Source organism: Cyprinus carpio, chromosome B1 (assembly GCF_018340385.1).
Source record: "Cyprinus carpio isolate SPL01 chromosome B1, ASM1834038v1, whole genome shotgun sequence".
Taxonomy (NCBI): domain Eukaryota; kingdom Metazoa; phylum Chordata; class Actinopteri; order Cypriniformes; family Cyprinidae; genus Cyprinus; species Cyprinus carpio.
In genome coordinates this window covers 3,157,514-3,178,298 of record NC_056597.1, presented here as the reverse complement: position 1 = coordinate 3,178,298, position 20,785 = coordinate 3,157,514, and the positions used below count along the sequence as shown (strand labels likewise).

At 36.1% G+C, this 20,785-nt stretch overlaps 1 protein-coding gene across 3 annotated transcripts in view; it reads left to right on the top strand.

The window, feature by feature from the left end:
* Positions 1-15,680, top strand: part of LOC109062711 (F-box/WD repeat-containing protein 7) — a 158,262-nt gene extending 142,582 nt beyond the window's left edge. For all 3 annotated transcript variants that reach the window (XM_042716248.1, XM_042716249.1, XM_042716250.1), the window contains 4 exons: positions 7,727-7,908; positions 8,943-9,168; positions 10,625-10,835; positions 13,418-15,680. In XM_042716248.1, the coding sequence (XP_042572182.1) occupies positions 7,727-7,908; positions 8,943-9,168; positions 10,625-10,835; positions 13,418-13,686 (888 nt within the window). In that variant the 3' untranslated portion in view covers positions 13,687-15,680. The remainder of the gene's footprint in view (positions 1-7,726; positions 7,909-8,942; positions 9,169-10,624; positions 10,836-13,417) is intronic.
* Positions 15,681-20,785: the final 5,105 nt, after the last annotated feature.

Genomic DNA, 20,785 nt, shown 5'->3' with positions numbered 1-20,785 from the left:
ACATTGGTCACGGTAAATATCATGCAACATTTTCTGTAGTGTCTGGTGGCTTTGCTTGAATTTGAAATGTTTTCAGATATTTGAGGTATCCATCTTGACATGTACATAGATGTGCAGCTGTCTCCTCTCTGTCCTCCTCACATTCTCTCTGTCTTCTCACTCTCTCTCTCATGGGAGGTGTGTTTTCATTGAACATACTTGTACAGCAGCACTCACCGCCATTTCAGTTCATCCAGAAAACCTGCACATGACCATCTTCATCACTTATTCACGTGAGAACGTGAGGAGTCATGTTCTATTGAACGCTGAGATGATCACTAACTACAGCATGTCTTTCTGGCTGACTGTCTCTCTCTCTTTCTCACCTCCATTCTCTGCCATTCCCCTCCTTGTGCACTTTAAGGATTCATTGCACTAGCTGATGCTGTGACATGGTCCTTGTGCTGCAAGTTTATGGCAGTTGTAAAAAATGTGTGTGCGTTTTACTCATCATGTAGCGCTGCCCTTTCATTCCTGACCTCCATTTTCATCCAGAGTCTAATGAAATCTCTCCTTGTAATGTCCACTATCATACCAGATACTAACACAGGCGTTATCTTCCACGTTTGTTAGATTTTTCTCTTTTCCATCCTCTGTGTCTCTCACTAGTCCGCTTTTCATAGAAGAGGATCTCATCATTCCCAAGGTTATCAGCTTTTGAGCTTCTGTAATCAAATTTAGTGTGCATTGATTGGCTCTTGTCTTATCACAGCAGATACGTGATTGGTTCAGCAGTAACATGCTGTCTGATGAAAGACATCATGGTAGCAGATGGCAGATGCGCCATGATTAGGGTCATCGCCGCATATATGGCAGGCTGCCTTTTTGTTCCCATCATGCAGTGCTGTTTGCGGAGCTGTCGAAAAGAAGCACCAGCTTGAAAATGCTTGTAAAGCTTGGATCAGCTTCTGTTATGCAGAATTATATCCAAATTCTTTCAAAAAAGGCTAAAACACAGGCATTCAGCCAATCAGAGAGTGAGCAAACCGATTCACCGTGGAAAAATGTATATGCATGTATAAAAATGTATTTATAGTTGTAAAAATATTTGTAAAAATAAATTGTTTGTAAAAGATTGCAGACGTAATCTTAAGCGCAATATCAGCAATAAATCTTTAATATCGGCTAATAAAATAAACATCTAAAATGAATTAAATAGCTAAAAGTAGTTAAATGTATACATTATTTTAATTCAATATTTAAATATAGTTAAATTATTATTATATGTATTTTTAATTGCCAATATCAGCCGATAATTGATATGGTGCCGGAATATTGTGCACCCCTAATATGAAAGAGAATATAGCTGGATGAATAGTGTCTCAAGTCTGATGCAATGCTTTAGAGAATCCTGACTGTGGCCAATTAAACAGGAAATGCTGTGTCCTTTGAAGTGCATGTCAGAGGAAGTGGAACAGTGAAGCAGGAGACAATGGGATTTAGTGCGACTACTTTTCTTTTACTGTACTTGTTCCTACTCTCTATTCCTTTCTGCAGTTCACTCAGATGTAAACTATTAACTGTCTTGAGTACATTGATAACGTCCAAATATACTTTTTTTTTTTTTTTTTGAGTTTTTAAACATTTGCATTTTCCACACCACACAGTCACTTTTGATCAGCAGTCTGCACTCTTGTTGTCATGGCCACAGCCGCAAATGTTATTTCGGCTGCATTGCCTCTCTGAATCTATGGATGTTGCCCTCCCTTCTGTTTCATTGCTTCGTTCATCTCTTTCCGCTTCTCTTACAGAGTCTCTGTCTTCTCGACCTTGGGTCTGTTTACTTTTTTCCTTTTGCTACACTTCAGTTCACCATTTAAGTGCTGTAAACCCCAGGAGCTCATCCAAGCAACACACAGGCAGATACTCACCCTCTGAGACTAAACCACCTTAGGTTGGGATCGATAGCAGATCTAGACAAATAGGCTCCTGTGGGTCATGGGTCACGATTTTGTACATCACCAACCCCCATATACACACATACTCACACAAACACTTCTTTTGCCGATTTGACCTCCATTTTCACTAAAGAATGAAAGCGTTTGCTTTCTCTCTGTATGGTGGTTGGATGTCTCATTGTTCAAGTTTCTCTCCATTCTTTGTTTGCTTTGCTCTGATATTGTCTGAGGATAAAGCCGGCCAAAGAATGCCATAGTGAGAGAATAGTTGGAATTCCTTTGGAAACACAAGTGCTCCGTTCTCATTAAAACACCCTTCACTGTTTTCACTCATTAGATTGGAGTCCATTTTGAGTTTATAGATGAAAACAGAAAAATGGCATTAGCTTATTTTCCACAAGCAAAAAAATATATTAAAAAATCCGTCCAAAGAGGCCATTTTGCTGCAGTCCATCTGTTGGAAGCAGCAGGTTTCTTTCTGTGTAGGTAAGAAGGTGCCCTTCACTGCTGATCTGAGACCAGATTAACAGCTTTTCCCATAATAGATAATGTTCATTGGGAGTTGGCAACACCACCACTATGGGCTGGTTCCCTCTTTCTGTACAAATGATTCATGAATAACTTGGGTGGAAAAGAACATAGTTTATAAAGAAATACTGGTGCCAAAAAAAAAAATCTTACAAATATGTTTGCAGCCCAATTTGACTCGCATATTTCATTATTAAAGGCAGCATTACATTTATGCTTTGGCAGATGATTTAACCAAAGAATCTTATACTGCATTAAAGGAAACCATTTTTTAAGTTTTCTGGAAACTGATCCTGTAATTTAACGCCATGTTCTACTACTTGAATTGTTACAGATACCCAGATTTGTAACCTGATAAGAGTTATGAACCTCAACATTTTCGTGATCCTTGCTTGAGAATAAATCACTAGACATTATTTCTTGCCATTATTTAGTGGTCACATCCCCTTATTTACATCTGAATCTGAAAAGCTGTGCAGGAAGTGCGTTAGAAAGTATATACTGGTTGACAATCTTATATTACTATTCTGTTATTGTTTTGTAGCTCACCCCAGTATCATTAGCCAGACATGAAAATAAGTAAATGTCTGAGCAACGTCTGATATAAATTGTAGATAAAGATCTGATGGGTGTGCCGTGGATTACAGACCATCTTCACCCGCGCTAGCTTGATAATGCTATTACTGGCCCCCTTCCATAGTAAATGAATAAGCCTCATGCTGTGTAATAGGGAAGTGATTTTGAGGGAAGATTAGGCTCTAACGCAGCATCCTGCTCATTTGAATGTGTGCCATGCTTGAGGATGTGTACAGCACGATAAGCGTCTGATGAGGGATGAAATGTGACTGAGACATAAGCAAAGAGATGAGTTGTTTTGGATTAGGATCAGGTTAAGAATAGGGGCTTCTATGGTCTTTGGTTTTAATGTTGTCTCCATGACATGACCAACAAAAACTACACTGTTCAAATAAGTGAGGTGTTTTAGAGATTTGCACCACTTCACAGATTATATGTAGCACTCTCTCTGTCTCACTGGGAGCTGTCAGACTCATCTCCCCGAGTTGAAGATAATTCTTGCTAAAACTTCTGAGATGTTCACCAGGTTTCCTCTGTGTACCAGCTGTATGGACATGCCTGACATCTCAGTTTCAAAATGCCTGTGGAATATTCCTTATATAGTGTCAGTGACACTTGGCCAACATCTCTCTCTTTCCGTCACATCACAACCAGCCCTGGGCTAAGATGTATTTAATCTGGCTTCTCTGAGATGTGTCGACAGGATTTACCCACAGCTCTTTTCACCTGTGCAGTGATGAGTGGCGTGGAAAGTTTTGGTGTGCACAAAAGGTTATGTGGATACCTTGAAAATAAGACTAAATATATAGTAAAAGGCTTTTCACGCTGGGTTTAAAGCTGCATTTCTCACTCACAATTTTGGAAGGGAAACCTGGCCTGGATAGGTCATGGAAATGAATAAAATCACTGATAATTTAGTAGTTAATAGAAATGTGTATGTGCTTTTATAAAATATTTATTTGGTTAAAAATTATCTTGTATGTGTAATCTCTAGAAAATAAATAAATACATAAAGAATATTATATTTATGCATAGCAAAACTCTTTTTAAGAAATGCATTAATGGCTAAGACTAGGGTTCATTTAGAGGTGAGTAATACTAGCAAAAAAAAGAATTCAAATAAAATCAAATTGATTTAAGTCACTATTTAGTTTGCACATCTTAAGAAAGTGTGATTTTCAGGCTTAGAAAAGTCATGGAAATTAATAAAATGCTAAGTGGTTAATATAAATATTCTCGTGCTCTATACAATATTTGCCTAAAATTCTCTGTATGATCCGATAGATAGATAGATAGATAGATAGATAGATAGATAGATAGATAGATAGATAGATAGCAGTATTTGGAAGTTATTTGGAAACAAACATCTGATCATAAATGTCCTCAGTGCTTACTACATTAAATATTCATGAGCTTTTTGTGCGATTTAGTTTCAGCACCTGAGGGGAAAAAAGTAGTGTTGAACAGCAGTGACAAATATGTTTACTGGAATAAAGTAGCAACTGTATTATGTTTGTACTGTATTTCAGAAGATTTCAAAGGACAAGCTGATTCGCCAAAATTTCCTAACTAATTTTGTACCCTGATGAATATGCAAGCATGAATGTCAATCTGGTGTTTACAAATAAGAGAATGTGAAATTTTAAGATTAATTGCTAACCCATGAATTGTGTGTGTGTGTGCAACAATTTCAAGTCCGAAAGCCCATGAGACTGTTTATGTAATGTTTGAAAGCAGCTCTCTGCCTCTTGAGGTCACCTTTCGTGGAGATGTTTATGCTGTCGCAGGAGGCCTGGGTGTGACAGGACATACTGTAGAGAGGAGTGAGGAGGTCACAGGGAGAGTATGAGCATATGCATTTGCTCATTCTGTGAAAACAGCCCTCCGGCCTCCATCCTCCTGTTTACTTATTTCTTTCATCAAATCTTTCACTCATCCTAAAGCCTTTGGCTCCATTTCACGCTCTCTCCCCTCATTTTCACTGCTTTATTCTGCTTTTAATTTCCTGCGACTCTCTCCTCCCCCTCCCACTCTCCAGCCATGACTCAGACTGCACCTTTGGCTGACCATCAACTCCTTAACATGCAGACTGCAGCACTCCTGCCCAAACCCTCCACCCACTTCTGCATCAGAGAAACAAACACACCCAGCCGGAGATTACAATCTTATGCTGATCTTGCAAATCATATATTTAAAAAAAATATCTAAATCTGTTCTTGAATCAGTGCAGACCTCTTGTTTGTGACCTGATGGTCTTAAAAACCCCTCTTAAGATATTTAAATGGATTTTATGGTAGCTGTAGTTAGATAATTAGCTACTTACCATTCATATGTAATGAGGATAGCCCAGTGTTACTTCATTTTTATTTATACAGGTAACATTTTAGTGTAAGGAAAAATTCTCACTATTATCTAGCTGCTGATTACCATGCCTATTATTAGCATATTGGCTGTTTATTAGTGCTTATTAAGCACATATTGTGCATGACTATATTATGCATCCCTAATCGTACACAATACCTAAACTTAACAACTACCTTACTAACTATTAATAAGCAGAAAATTAGGAGTTTGAGGCAAAAGTCGTATTCAGTGGTTTGTCAATAGCAAGAATTGGACCTTGAAGTGTGACCTTTGTACACTATTATATGTTGTTAAATTAGCCTTTTTGTGTTTTAATTTTTTATTAACTATTTAGCTCCATTTTTAAGTTAAACATCATTGGTCTAATCTCTTATGACTTTTACAATAGTCTGTCTTTCCCAGAAAGCTAGGTACTTGTTTAAGTGATGTACTATGGTGGTCACATGCTAGGGTTTGTACTCAAAAATTCTTTTTACCCATATTTATTGGCCCTAGAAGATGTTTGTGCTCATGAGAACCATTCTGCACACCATTGTTTCATTTGTTTACCTTGTATACCCTCCTTTAATTCATTTACAGAGCCCAAGCTCAATAGCTTAACTGTATTTAACAGACAGATGTTCTTCAAACTACAGTTCCCACAAACCATTGTATTTTGTGGTTTGATAATGAAAAGCTTTACTAATAGTGCTCTTCCAGATGGGAGAGGACTTTTTTGGTATGAAAATAGGAGGGTTAGCAATGAAAACAGCTGCTCTGAACAGTCTGCTCACCATCTGAGACACGAATATGTGCGCCATTCAGAGATGCGGTGGGTTTCGAACACAAGATCGAGGTTGTTGAAATGTGAGCCACTTCAGCCCGACGAGCGCGATGTGGATTTTTGGAAGAAAACTAAACAAAAAAAAGCACTGGCACTTTACCGCCCTGGCCGCAATTTGCACGGTATCTTCTTCCCTAAGATTAGATGTGGACTGTAAAATGAGTGGAATTTGGAAGGGGTTACTCAAATGGATTTAAACCTCGATCCTTGGCTTCAAACGTTTCCCACCAGCCACTCAAACGGAATGCTAATCTCCATGCCTCGTGGGTGCCACAGACTCGCTCTTTTATGGTTTCTCAACGGGCCGATAAACAGACACCTAAGCCATTTGGTTTCAAAGGTCCTCTCACAGACACAGCCTGAGCAGGCTGTAATCGCCTGAGAACAATGTCTGAAAGCTTTCTGTGCTTGCCGGCATTATTTTAACCACCTGAACATTCCATGGGAAAGATCCATTGCCTTAGTAACACGTACTCATTATGGAACACAACACCTCATGCATAATGCAGTAAGAAGTGCATTAATATTCATGATTTAACCCCCCTCCCTTCTCTCTCTGGCATGTTATGGACACTACAAATGTGAGTGGAGAAGCTTTTGATCACAAGATGATAAGAAATTGTCTTTGGGCACATTTTAACATGGATTGTTCAGAGGCGACATCTATTGTTTCTCCAGTTCCCTTCAAGAGCCATTCTTGCTTTTAACCCCTTTGTTTTACTGTCCAATTTGTCATTTTTTGCTAGTACAGTAATGGTTTTAAATTACTGTTAATTGGTTTGATTTCTTCAGTACTTGCTCATTTGTTCCATCAACTGCCACATGCGGCGATGGAACAAAGCAAAGACGCGTTAAAACACTTGAAAGCCCGGGGAGTCTTGGAGGTTGGTCACCGCTTCTAAAGATTAATGATGCATTACGGTTGATCATGATCGAGATGGAGACAGAAATAGGAGCAGCTGCATTATGAATTAAAGGCCTTGAGACCTCCTCTTTTACATCTCCTGGGTTTATCACCCCTGTTTTTATTGGTCATGGTTCAGAGGTTGCGCCTTTGACACTTGCAACGTTTTCCACTCGCTTCAAAACACATGGAATGACCTTTGATTCAGTGTTTGCCTCTGAAATGAAATTGAATTTGGTTTAATTATATCTAGAGGAAATGGCCCTTAGCCTCGTGGATTATTCTAAGGGAATTCTTTCATCAAGCTGATCAATATCTAATATATCATATGAAATAAAGAGTGTTTCTTTTTCCATTAACGCTGCTTCCTGCTTCGAACGGACTGTAAAGTTATTTGATGTATGTTGATAAGCAGAAGTTATGTCTTGGGTAAAGGTCAAAGTGATGGATCAGAGTGCTTCTAATTAGTGCAGGCATCGGGTTATTCATTTGAAATATACATTCATATTTGGCCATAAACTCAGAGTTGCAGTTTATATATGGGGCATTGTAATTCAATTGGTTTACTTTTGTATTTGTTCTCTTTTTCACCAGTGTTTGCGGACGTTAGTCGGCCACACCGGTGGGGTCTGGTCCTCTCAGATGCGAGACAACATCATTATCAGTGGCTCCACAGACCGAACGCTGAAGGTCTGGAATGCAGAGACGGGAGAATGTATCCACACGCTGTACGGTCATACCTCAACAGTGCGCTGTATGCACTTGCATGAGAAAAGGTAACATCTACCGCCTTCCAAAGCCCACATTAAGATGCATGTAGAAAACAGCACTGCCTTTTGTAAACCATTAAATAATGTTGCTTTGTTAAACATATATTAAACAGAATTTAACAGATTTACATGAATTAAATAAAATGTTAAATTAATAGGTTTTCCCAGGCTTTATGGGAAGTGCATATTTTATATAGTTCTTTGAATATATTTTTCAGTCACTATAGAATTTTTATTTTATGTCAGAATATTTCAAATTAATAGAATTTTCTATTATAAAAATAGATTTAAAAATCTTAATTAACTTGGATATCAATGATCATTTTTGGTTCAAATAAACTGAAAGTAAAACACTCTTGTAGATGTATCAACTTTAAATAAACAACTACCATGCATGAGTTCATTTACTTTAAAGTATTATATAAAGTACTGTATATTATATTATATAATACTTTAAAGATAGTGACCTTCAATAGCAGCACACAACACATGATTGTGTGATGGTTAAACCACACAGTTCACATCTGGTTTCAGCTGTACTGTGTATTCACATACAGCTTCTTTATGCTCTGTTGTGAATTACACAATTGCTTGCCTGACAATATTCTCAGTGTTTTCAATGCCTCTGTACCAATTGGTATGCTTATTTTTCTTTTGTGCCTTGCATGATTGCTTATTTTGTGCAGTGACCTCAGGCTTCATTCAGCAACAACAATAGTAGTTTCTGTTCTTCTTCACCAGCACCCATTTTAATGTTCATTTTGCTCATTTGAAAAAAAATTATTTACCAAACCTGTGTCCTAGGGGTCTGGTTTTGTTAGCAAATAATATTTTTCCTTTGATTTATGTAATGCTATAAGCAAACACATCCCTTGGAGGTACAAGAAATTGACTCTTGTAGACTGCTGAATTAATGCCTGATTCATTTTTCCATTATAAGTTGAGAAAGAAATAATTTCAACTGTATTATATGAAACTTTTGACGTGGACACACAACTTTGAGATGTTGAGAAGTAAACCAGTTTGTTTATCTCTCTCAGGGTGGTGAGCGGTTCCCGGGACGCTACACTGCGGGTTTGGGACATAGAGACGGGTCAGTGTTTGCACGTGCTCATGGGTCATGTGGCGGCCGTTCGCTGTGTACAGTATGACGGCCGTAGGGTGGTCAGCGGGGCCTATGACTTTATGGTGAAAGTGTGGGATCCTGAAACCGAGACCTGCCTACACACACTCCAGGGTCACACCAACAGAGTCTACTCTCTACAGGTAAACATGTTCACATACACCTCACTCACATGCTCGATCACTCAACCACTTGAGCTGCCTCTCAGATGGCAGATTAATGAATTTGTAGTTGTTTAAAGCAAGAAAAAGGATCAAGCTACTTTAGCCTTTTGCTCAATGAAAAATGAAAATGTCTCTACAGGTTGTTGCTCTGTTAATTTTTCAGCAGAAAGGCAAGAGATCTTTAAAGCTCAAACATCACTCATTGCAGAGGATGGGATAAAGAGAGATTTTGTCTGAATAAGAAGCACTATCATTCTACCTATTCTTTTGAAAAGCTTTCCTACTGCTAACTGTGCAGGAAGTTTACATAAGCAACATGCCTTTAATGACTCAGAATCATCTGAGGAGAGTTATTAGGTGTTAACAGTAATAGGATCTGCAAAACTGTTAAGCTAATGTGTCATTGCCCAGTTATTTATTTTTTAATAATCAGTAACATTACACTCATTCAAAAGTACATTAAAAATGCTATTCATACATTGTACATAAAAATACATAGACTTGAAAATGCTGCTTATATGAAACTGTTTTAATTGATTAATTTTGGTACTTTTTGGGTGATATGAAGTTCTTAAACTTCAGAGTCAAGCTGATTTGTTAAAATATTCTAAACATTTGCAAAAACTTTTGTCCACCAAATTAAATTAATGTGGTACAACCAACATGCAGAAACATTGAGAAAAAAAAAAAAGAATTGGATGATTTGACCTTTTTGACATACAGAAGCGAGATTAGCTCAGATTGTAAAATGCCATGTGCTACAAACCCCAGAAAACTTTAGGAATAAAAGAACAAAAAAAACATTCGGGGAGAAAAAAGAAGTAATTGTCAAAATTATTTTTTAGAATGAAAAAAAAAAATTCATATACATTCAGATGTATTCAAAAATGTGGTATTGTTTTTTAAATGGTCAAACCACATGACATTTTATGTCATTTACTAAGTCATTAAACTATTGTTGAAAATGGTATAAAAGTTCAAAACCATATGAAACCAACACAAATGCAAAGCTTACGTTCAGCATGATTTACAAGAACTTGGTCAATGCATTTTAAATAGATTTTAGGTTTTTTTGTGTTGTCATTGACCGTGTGGGACAAAGCATTTGGGCTGTAGTCCATACTAATCCGCATTTGTCCTGATTTGTTCATATATCCATAATTTTAAGAGCTTTGCTGTAATTACATTAGAAAAAAAATTAATCAAACATATTGGCATTTAATACAATAACAATAGAATGGAAAATATCTGGAATTCAGCTTGTGCTGCATCTCATTGTGAAATGAATCAAATCCCTGCCATACTCACTAAAGCTTTTATTGAATTGTTCTTGGCTTTTGTTCTAGACGGAAAATAACCAAATGACTACTCTGGGGTGTTTAGCCACAGTTATTTCTTATATAACAATGATTTATTTAATCCACTCTTTCTGCAGTTTGACGGCATCCACGTGGTGAGCGGTTCATTGGACACATCAATTCGGGTGTGGGATGTAGAGACTGGAAACTGTATTCACACGCTCACTGGTCATCAGTCTCTCACCAGCGGCATGGAGCTCAAAGATAATATCCTAGTTTCTGGAAATGCAGACTCCACCGTCAAGATCTGGGACATCAAGACTGGCCAGTGCCTACAGACACTGCAAGGTGAGCAGAAAGAGTCTGACTGATTGCAATTCAAAGGAATAATTCACCTAAAAATGACAATGATGCCCATCAGTGATTCACCATGATATCAAATTTGATAGAATGCTTTATCCATGAAAATCTTTTTTTTTATTTATTTTTTATTAATGCTCCCTCGTAGCCCCACCTAAAGCTGTTTTACTCTGATATGCATCACGATAGGGAACAAAAGATCTCAATTTCTGCCAACTTCAAAAGCAACGTAATACTTAAATTTCAGGTTTTCCTCACACCTTTATCAAGTGGCTTCAGAAGACTTGGCATACAAGTACCATAATGCTATATTTTGTTATTTTGTGGAGCTTGACAGCCATTTAAAAAGATCATTCAAAACGTTCTACTTTTGTGAAAAAAAAATCGCATGAAAATTTGGAACAACGTGAATAAATAAGTAATTGGAAATGTAAAAAAAAAAAATGGGGTGGGGGGGTGAACCATTCTTTTAAATGCTTCAGATCATGTATTAATAATCAGACTGCTTGTTGTGTGGTTATTTAATTTTATAAAGTGTTCTTCAGTTTCAAACATCACATTTTATGTGCCTCAAGCACTTTATGCTTAAACCAATAGAACATCCATTTTAGACACAAACACACAATTTATAGTCCCAGTCTAGAGGCAAACGATCACATTTTTCACTACCTCACAGGCATTTATGTTTCCAAAGATGTATTTTCATAATTCCCAGCTTCTCTTGGCATCTTGAGCCTTGCTCTTCTGGAAGGGTGAGGGATTGATGACATGATGAAGGGAATTGGAGGGGGTTGGGGTGTGTTGTTGGGGGTGCCCAGAGGGTACTAAAGAGGGGGATGGACCATATATCAGTTTGTAGGTCATTTAATTAGGTCATTGAGCATTTCCTGTCAACACTTAATGACTCTCGTTTGACATAATACACAAAAACACACATTTAATCCCAGACAAGATGCTTAACTCAGCGGCGGAGCTTTGAAGTGCGAACGCTCAAACACAGAGTCACTCATTAAAGAAAAGGGACTATTGTGGCGCTCTGTGTAGTGTCTTGCACATCAATAGAGAGCGGCCATCTCATTTGCATTCACACAGTTGACTTTAGCACTCTGCTAATGGGTATTCATGAACTAATTCATGCCTTTGAAATGGATATTTTTTGTTTCATTCACTCACAAACTTCAGTCTGTCTCTGTTCTCAGGTCTAGATGTTTGATAATGTGCTTTTCCGTATTTGACTCTGTGTGATGTTGCTGTAATCGCTCACCACACCCCTCTGCAGTAACAGGAGCCATTGTAGCGCATCTCTTTTTTTGCTCTATATTCCTCGCTGACAGCAGTCAAAGCACTTTTGTTTAGACTCATATGTTTCTTGGCCTTATCAGAAAGACTGGCTCAATTCAATACCTCAAGGGCATAGAATCAAAGCCGTTTATGCCACAGTATTTCCCGTAACCATAGTTACACGTTCTCCCTTTGCGCTCTCTGCCGTGGCAAGTAGCTGCAGTTCAATTTCTTGTCTATCAGTGATTTTACTGTTGCAGTGTCTCTATCTGGAACTCCTTGAGTAGTACACTTTTTAAAAAAAGGACTTAAGAAAATCATGTTCTTAAGAATATACTTAAGTGTGAACTGGATGTAATGTTTTGAACACTTAAATGCTTATTATTTGCAAATAAATAAATGCATTTCAGTTGAAATGTATATTAAATGCTGCTAGTTAAATTTAAAAATGTTTTTTTTTTTTTTACCAATTCATAAAACATAAGTGAATTTTTGTAAGTAACTTGACAGTTATTTATATTGAGTTTTGAAATCTGTTTAAAGTGTGCTGCCAAATATACTGACAAGCATTTATGGTAAACTAAAATATACGTTCTATTGAAATTTGGTATATAAATAAATAAGGTGTCCTTGTTACAGTGTTTATTTTTAATTAAACATTTAAGTATTGAGTAATATTAATTAACTACATGTACTTACTATATGTAATTATGCAGAATTTATTATTACAATCGAAAGTACATGAAACGTGTAACAACGACACCTTAAAATAAAGTCTTACTGAAATTTGTCTGGCATGTATTTAATTGCATTTATTACACATTTGTAATGTTGAAGTTGCAATTTATTTTAATATTGAATAACAGTATTGTACATGTACATTTGTTGTAGTCAACAGATCAAAAATAGACTTTAAAGCACAACAAATTATTGAAACAAGTATTTAAAATGTACTTTAGGGTGAGACTTTTGATTTGACATCGTTACATCATAATATATGACATTTATTATTATAAATATACTTAAAGGGATAGTTCACTCCCAAAAATTCATTCTGGATGGCGTTCCTAACCCAAAACATTTTGGTTAATCTTCTGAACACTTTTTTTTTTTAATGAAACCAATCCTTTTAATTGGCTTTTATTTCAGCGTTATTATATTTGCAAGTTATTTTTTATAAAAAATTATACACTTTAAAGATATGAAATGCATTATAAGTGTTCATTCAATACAATAAGTGCACTTCTTTTTTACTTTTTTAACATCTGTTTCTTTTATTTTGCTCTCAGGTCCCCACAAGCACCAGAGTGCAGTAACATGCCTGCAGTTCAACAAGAATTTTGTCATCACCAGCTCCGATGACGGTACGGTGAAATTGTGGGACCTTCGGACGGGCGAGTTTATCCGCAACCTGGTCACACTGGAGAGCGGAGGCAGCGGCGGCGTGGTCTGGCGCATCCGCGCCTCCAATACCAAACTCGTTTGTGCTGTGGGCAGCCGTAATGGCACAGAGGAAACCAAGCTCCTGGTGCTGGACTTTGACGTGGACATGAAGTGAAGGGGGTGAACTTAAAAGGGGACTTGTTTGAAAAATGGGGAGGGTGGGGGAGAGCAACCAGCCCCGGGTCTCTCCGCGTCGGGACCGATCGCTCAATTCCCCAATATGTTGCCGCCAACATTTCTCCCCATCTTGCCATGGTCCACGACTGCCGCCACAGTTCCGTTCACCTTCCGAGGGGGGGCAGACGCTCATGCACCACAGCATTCTGGGAAGAAAACTGACAAGAAGGACTTGGGTAAACAGGATAGTCTCTTTTCCTACCACTCAAGGCAACCTTGCACAGAGACTTGTTCGCTCAAGCCTGACTGAAATTCACACCCATATGTACAAACATTATTTTTTTTTATCAAAACAGTCAACACTGTATACATGAAACCCTTACGCATCAACACAGACACGGAGTGATAAATAGTGTATACAAATAAAATTTTAAAGGAGAAAGATGAGAATTTGAAGAGCTTTGTATTGCAGGAGTGATTCGAGCGTGAGAGACAAAGGAAGCCGATTTTGTCAGTCCACATCAACCTCAGCACACGCCAAATATCCCTTTCTTCCTCACGTGTTGAATTTCTTTTGTATCCGTTTTATTTTTTTCAGCTCTTCTTTTTTTTCCGTTTGTTCCCCACGACTTGTCTTTTGGTTTTCGCATCAACAGCTGTGAATTAAAGTTTTGTGCTTTCTTTTCAAGTTCAGCAATTTTTTTTACTTCCCACCTACTGTTGCAAACAACAGGTTTCAGTATTAAGCTAAACCCACTCTGCTGTTTCACATGTTTTTGGGGTTTTGTTTTTTCTTTTTTTAATTTAGTTCTCCATAAGCAGTGCCTCTCTAGATCGGAGATGACCTGCGTTTGTTATGTTTTTCAACCAGTCTGGTTTCATTAGTTCATCAGTGCTGGTGCTCTGTGGGAAATGGGAATGTTTTCCCATAAGATCCTGGGAATATGACTCTCCCCCACCCCCACACCTTTCCCCCCCAGTACTGTCCATCCCAGTGGCCAAACTGGATTTTATGCTGCTAGACTCACAGAAAAATAAGTTGGAACTTTAACTGGCTGTGACGTTTTAGTCCCAGACGAAATTCTAAACAAAAGTAACTTGTAGAGTTTGAACTTGTAAAAACGACACAAACAAAACGTACCAACAAAAGCAAGATATTGACATAACAGCTTCTCTTTTTTGCCACTGAAACTTGAGCCAAATGTGCCTCTACGAGGCGTAGAGGAGGGAGAATGTCTGACAAAGAGACGGGTTTGTCTGCTGAGATGAAACGACGGACGTGTAGAAACTATTTTGCGCGTGTTTGCGAGCATGACTGGGTGTGCGTGCGGGTGTGTGTTTGAGCAAATTGTTCACACATTCCTTGGGACAAAAGCTCTGTCAGTTTGTTCTGTGTGGAAATGTATGCTTCAACGAAAAAGAATACCGTTCTTGTTTTTAATTAGTTGAAAAATGAGATTGTTGGAACCGACGTTAAGTTACCGAAGAAACAAGGTGGTCTTAGTGTACAGAAATGGACATCTGATTACATTTTAAGTGCTAGAGCTTACCTGATACCATTGGTGACGCTCTCATGGGTTGTTTTTTTTTGTTTGTTTGTTTTTGTTTTATTTTTGTTTTTTGAATGGTAAAGCAGCTTCATAGATAAACAGGACGTAACTGCATCCGTAGCCAAACGATTCGTCTCATCCTCCAAGTCACACAACTCAAGCTGAACTGTGAAAGTGGTTTAACACTGTATATTAAAAGAAAAAACAATCTTGTTCTTTCTCCTGCTTTTTTTTTTTTTTCTTCCTGTTTAATTTATAATCTGGTTTGAGAAATCAGATGTTGGAGCTGTTTTATTTTTTCAGTTTATGTAAACTGCCTGGCATAACAGACAGATAAAAAAGAAACCTTAAAGGGATTGTGTATTTGTTTGATTCATTTAGAATTTTTATTTTCTTATAACTTAAGTGCAATAAAATGTGGGTTTTTCTTTGTTCATTTCAACGATTTTGGTTGTGTGTTTTTCTCAATGTGTGAAAGTGTCTCATTTGTCCAATAAAGCTTCTGTAGTTTGTTCTGCTTAAGAAAAAGCCATTCCAGCCATGGAGCTTATTGGTTCACGTGATATTCATTTAAAAAGGCAGAATAGCTTGTCTTCTCAAGTCTTCTAGACAGGATGACATCTCTTCTCCTTCTCCTACATCTCATTAAAGGCCAAGATGCTTGAGGTACTATACATTGCAGTGTGTCCTGCAGAACCGCTGATGAATCATAACAAAATATCTGACTGAAATTCCTCAAGGGTAGATCAGAAATCCTTCTAACCAGCCAGAGTTTGTTTGTCATTCTTTAGAGTCTGCTACTCTTAAGTATCTTGTAATTTTTTTACAGAACTTAGGCCTCTGTGTTCAACAAACCTTCGGCATCAAGAGAATGCAAGCCTGAGCTCTTAGACGTAACCGAACGTTTGTCAGTTGAGGAAAGATGTGTTTTTCTCTATCTATTGCAGAGTCATCCTGCCTAAAGCAACAGGATGTTCATAGCCTGTTGCCTAGCAATGGTTCAGTTCTGCTCCGTTTCCACAGAGTTTGAATAATTGTTACTATAAGTCAAGAATGAGTACTGGAACAAAAGCCTTACTGTAGCTTGTATATTATGTTCTCTGCATTGCAAAAATATTGCATGCAATTTGTTTAAAAAAAAAAAAATAGCAGCTGTGGTTTCCAGAAATTCACAGTAAATGTACTGCACATCGCTTGTATATAACTTACAATTATATATTTCATCAAGTTCTAAAACTACTTTACTACTTGAACTATTAAAATATGCTTTTTCCTGAATATTTATACTGATTACTAGCATAATAACATAAAATAGAAAGCCACAATAAGAACAATTACCAACCAAAACACCAAAAAAAACAAATGTACAAAATAACAAATAACAGACTAAAATAACATTAACAGAAAATTAAATGCAAAACACCCTAATGTACATTACTGATAAAAATTAAATAAAACTGTCAATAAAATATCATGTGATTTTACATAGGGACTTCTGGGAATGTCCTTTTACAGTTTTTCACCATTAATGTAGTAATGCATAAAATCTGGCCGTATTGTACAGAAAATTAAAAAATGTGAAGTTAAACCATTTTTTTTCATATATATATATATATATATATATATATATATATAGATATATATATATATATCTATATATATATATATATATATATATATATATATATATATATATATATAAAAATATATTAGGGCTGTCAAATGATTAATCACGATTAATCACATCCAAAATAAAAGTTTTGTTTACATAATATATGTATGTGTACAGGGTATATTTATTATGTATATATAAATACACACACATGCATGTATATATTTAAGAAGAATATGTTATGTTTATATATTAAATATATTTATATATAATATAAAATATAAGAATATAAATATATAAATGTATATACATGTAAATATTTTCTAAATATATAATTTATGTGTGCGTATTTTATATATACATAATAAATATACCCTGTACACATACATATATTATGTAAACAAAACTTTTATTTTGGATGTGATTAATCGTGATTAATCATTTGACAGCCCTAATCTAAAAAACTTCAGACAGAAATATTTTTAATACTAAATTTGTCATTAAACAAACAAACAGACTTTATGTTCAGACAGAAATATTTTTAATACTAAAGTTGGCTTTGCTTCTGGGAATTTTAAAAAAGGAAAAATGCCTAAGGCATTGCTTATTTTGTTATGAAACATAATGTTTAGATATGTTAAAGATATAACATTTAATTAAACAAAAAAAAACAAGTGTATTATTTATTGCTAGTCAAACATTTCAAATTTGGTAATGGAGATTAAAGACCATTACGTGAGATTCAGTGCAATCCTTCTATTATTTCTCTGTTCATATTTTCTAACTATTAAGAGGATGAATGAATACATTACATGAACTGTAGTCAAATGTAGTAGTAAAAGACAGAAAATGAATGCTTCTTTTATTGAAAATAATGTTAAAACAAAAAAAATAACAAAAAAACAACAAAAATACCAAAATACAACTAATATACAAAATATTAAACAAAATATTAAATATTAAGATCAATTCTAAAAGATGCTTTGCATCTACGTCTGTACAATGCAGCAATGTTTAGGCATCATGTTGTTTTTTATAAAAGACTTTAGACATCTACCCTCTCTGTCAGCTCTGGTTATATGGTTCTTTATTAATTTCTCAAAAATGAAGACTAACATATCAAAAATCAGCCAGAGCCCTGTGAGAGAAGAATTCTAATTCTTGACCATCAAGTTAAACACTATTTGGAAGTCAAACTTGAAGATTGACTCGTTTGACAGTCAGTAACTAATGGCAGTGGACGTTCATGGGATTGGATGTCAGTTGCTGTTATATGGTTCACCTTTGACACATCTACTCCTGACGACTTTACTTGACTCACTAATCTTATTTAGATGCAGGCAAGTCATTTTCAATTTTAGTTCATGTGAATATCAGAAATTTGATTCATTTTCACTGAGAAAAGTTTTGTGAAATCTCACTCTTTCATTAACGTTTGATCTTTTTTCATATTCAGGCAGTTTATTGACTTGAAAAAATATCCCTCAATGTAGAAGAGCTTGATTCAGAAGTTCACAGAGACCTGTCTATTAGTCGAATACAATATGAAAGAGTTTCATTACTATGATAAGAAAAAAGGGAGACCTATATTGAAGAGACAAGGAATTTATAAAAAGTGGGGGATAAAGGATTAGGATCTTTTTCTTCACCCTGGTTTCTTTGTTCCTGTAATCCTGCCTCCCAGCACGAGCGGCGCTCCGTGGGAGAATCCTGTCTGTACAGTCTGATACTACCGGCACCACAATAGATAACTGATCTACAATCATATTCAATGATGTGATCATCTTAGGGATGTAAAAAGAACAAAGCAATCTTACCCAAGAGTGAAACCCAGTCAGAGTCATACATTTTGCTTAAGGAAGGAAAACATTTGATTTTTGCAACACAAAATCACTTTGTATAATTAGTCCATAAATGTTTATATAGCTGTGACAATGAACCATTCAATTTAGAAGAATGCCAATGAATATATGCAGACTAGGTCTCTTAAGAGTGCATTTTAAACTGTTGGAAATGGGCAGGATTCTGTATGGTTTTTAATGTTTTACTGTAGCGTGTTTGAGGATGCTGTATTACTGCTTCATGCCTCATTTACTTGCTGTTTTGCTGAACAGTTAAAGTACCAATTAAATAGCAGGCCTGTTTGAGCTGTGGTTCTAACTAAGAGTTATAAGACTACTGAAGATTGTTCAGTCTTTATTCTAGCTTAATGCATTTTTTTTTTTTTTTTTTTTTTTTTTTTTGCAAACATCAAGAACTACCATTCAAATGGGTTTGGTAAGATTCTTAAGTGTTTTTGAAAGAAGTCTCTTATGCTCACCAAGCCACATTTATTTGCTCAAAAATGCAATATTTTGTGAAGTATTATTACAATTTAAAATAGCTTTTCTATTTTAAATATATTTTAAACAGTAATTTATTCCTGTGATGGCAAAGCTGAATTTTCAGCGTCTTCAGTGTCACATGATCTTTCAAATATCATTCTGTTATGTTGATTTGATACTTAAGAACCATTTCTTCATATACCTATCAATTTAAAAACATTGTTATAATTATTTAATTTATTTATTTTGTGTGTGTGTGTGTGTGTGTGTGTGTGTGTGTGTGTGTGTGTAAACCATGATACATTTTTTGTAGGCTTCTTTAGTGAATAGAAAGTTTTAAAGAACAGGATTGATTTGAAACAGAAATCGTCTGTAATATAAATGTCTGTACTGTCACTTTTGATCAATTTAAAGCATCCTTGCTCAATAAAAGTCTACATTTCTTTCAAATAAGAAAATCTCAAAGACCACTATTACATGACACGCTTAATTCTCACAAATATGTGATTCAAAAATGATGTGACTTTCTTATGTGAAACCCAACCGGAGAAATTTAGGATGCTTTGCTCGTCTATCCTTTCAGTGCAGTTACAATCAGTTTGGGCTGAAGCTTCAGAAAATAATGCAAAAAAAAAACAACCAAAAAAACCCCACCATAAATGTATATAATTAAGTTAGTCTTAATTTCAAGTCTTCTGTAGCTAAACAATGGATGAGAAACAGTCTGAAATGTGGACATTCACTATATGAATCTTCACCTAACAGTGAGCTGTTAACTGCTGCTACTGGATCACTGAAACCGTTAATAGGATCATAATTTCATTTTGGGTGAACCATTCTACGACACCTAATCCAACACCCATGAAATTATAAAAAATACTGTCTGTTTTGGTTGAAGTTACCATTGTATAACAAATGTGTTAATACTGTAGTCTAGTCGGCATGCTTGAACTTTTCAGAGGATGATTTGAACACTTGACCCGTGCCACCTAGCCATTTCCTGGGACATGATTTGCACCTAAAGATGAGTGACATTTTCAGTCACCTTTTAGCTCTTGCGGGATGGGACATTTGAGCACATTGGCATTCTGCACCACTGTGACGCGTTTTAGAATAATCCTGTTAGCTTAATGCCAGCTGGGGCACTCTTGGTTATTGCTCTGCCAGCTTGGTGCCCAGGGAAGCTCTGATGCTCACTAAATCACGCCTGTTTTTCCCATGTGCACTACAGTAAGCCAGCTTGTCCATTTGCTTCAGAAAAAGAGCTCAATGATGCAAGTCAAACACAGTCAGTCTTTTGTTTCATGGACTTACTCTGCTCATTGCACAGCTTTATCTGTGCCACTTAACAACTGGATCAGCGACTATGATGCTTTTAAACAATGCACTGCATTTAAAAGTAATTTATGCTCTAATTCTGGGAAATTATTCTAAATTACTATATGACATAAATGCTTGTTCTGTTTGGTCAGTGCAGATGATCATTGTCTATAATCCTTGTATAGAAACATAATTCTCTTTAAATTGAGTGATTAATTGTTTATTCACAATTATTGAATAATATATTTTCAGTAGGGATGGGAATCCGAAGGCATTTACTGGTGTCTGGCT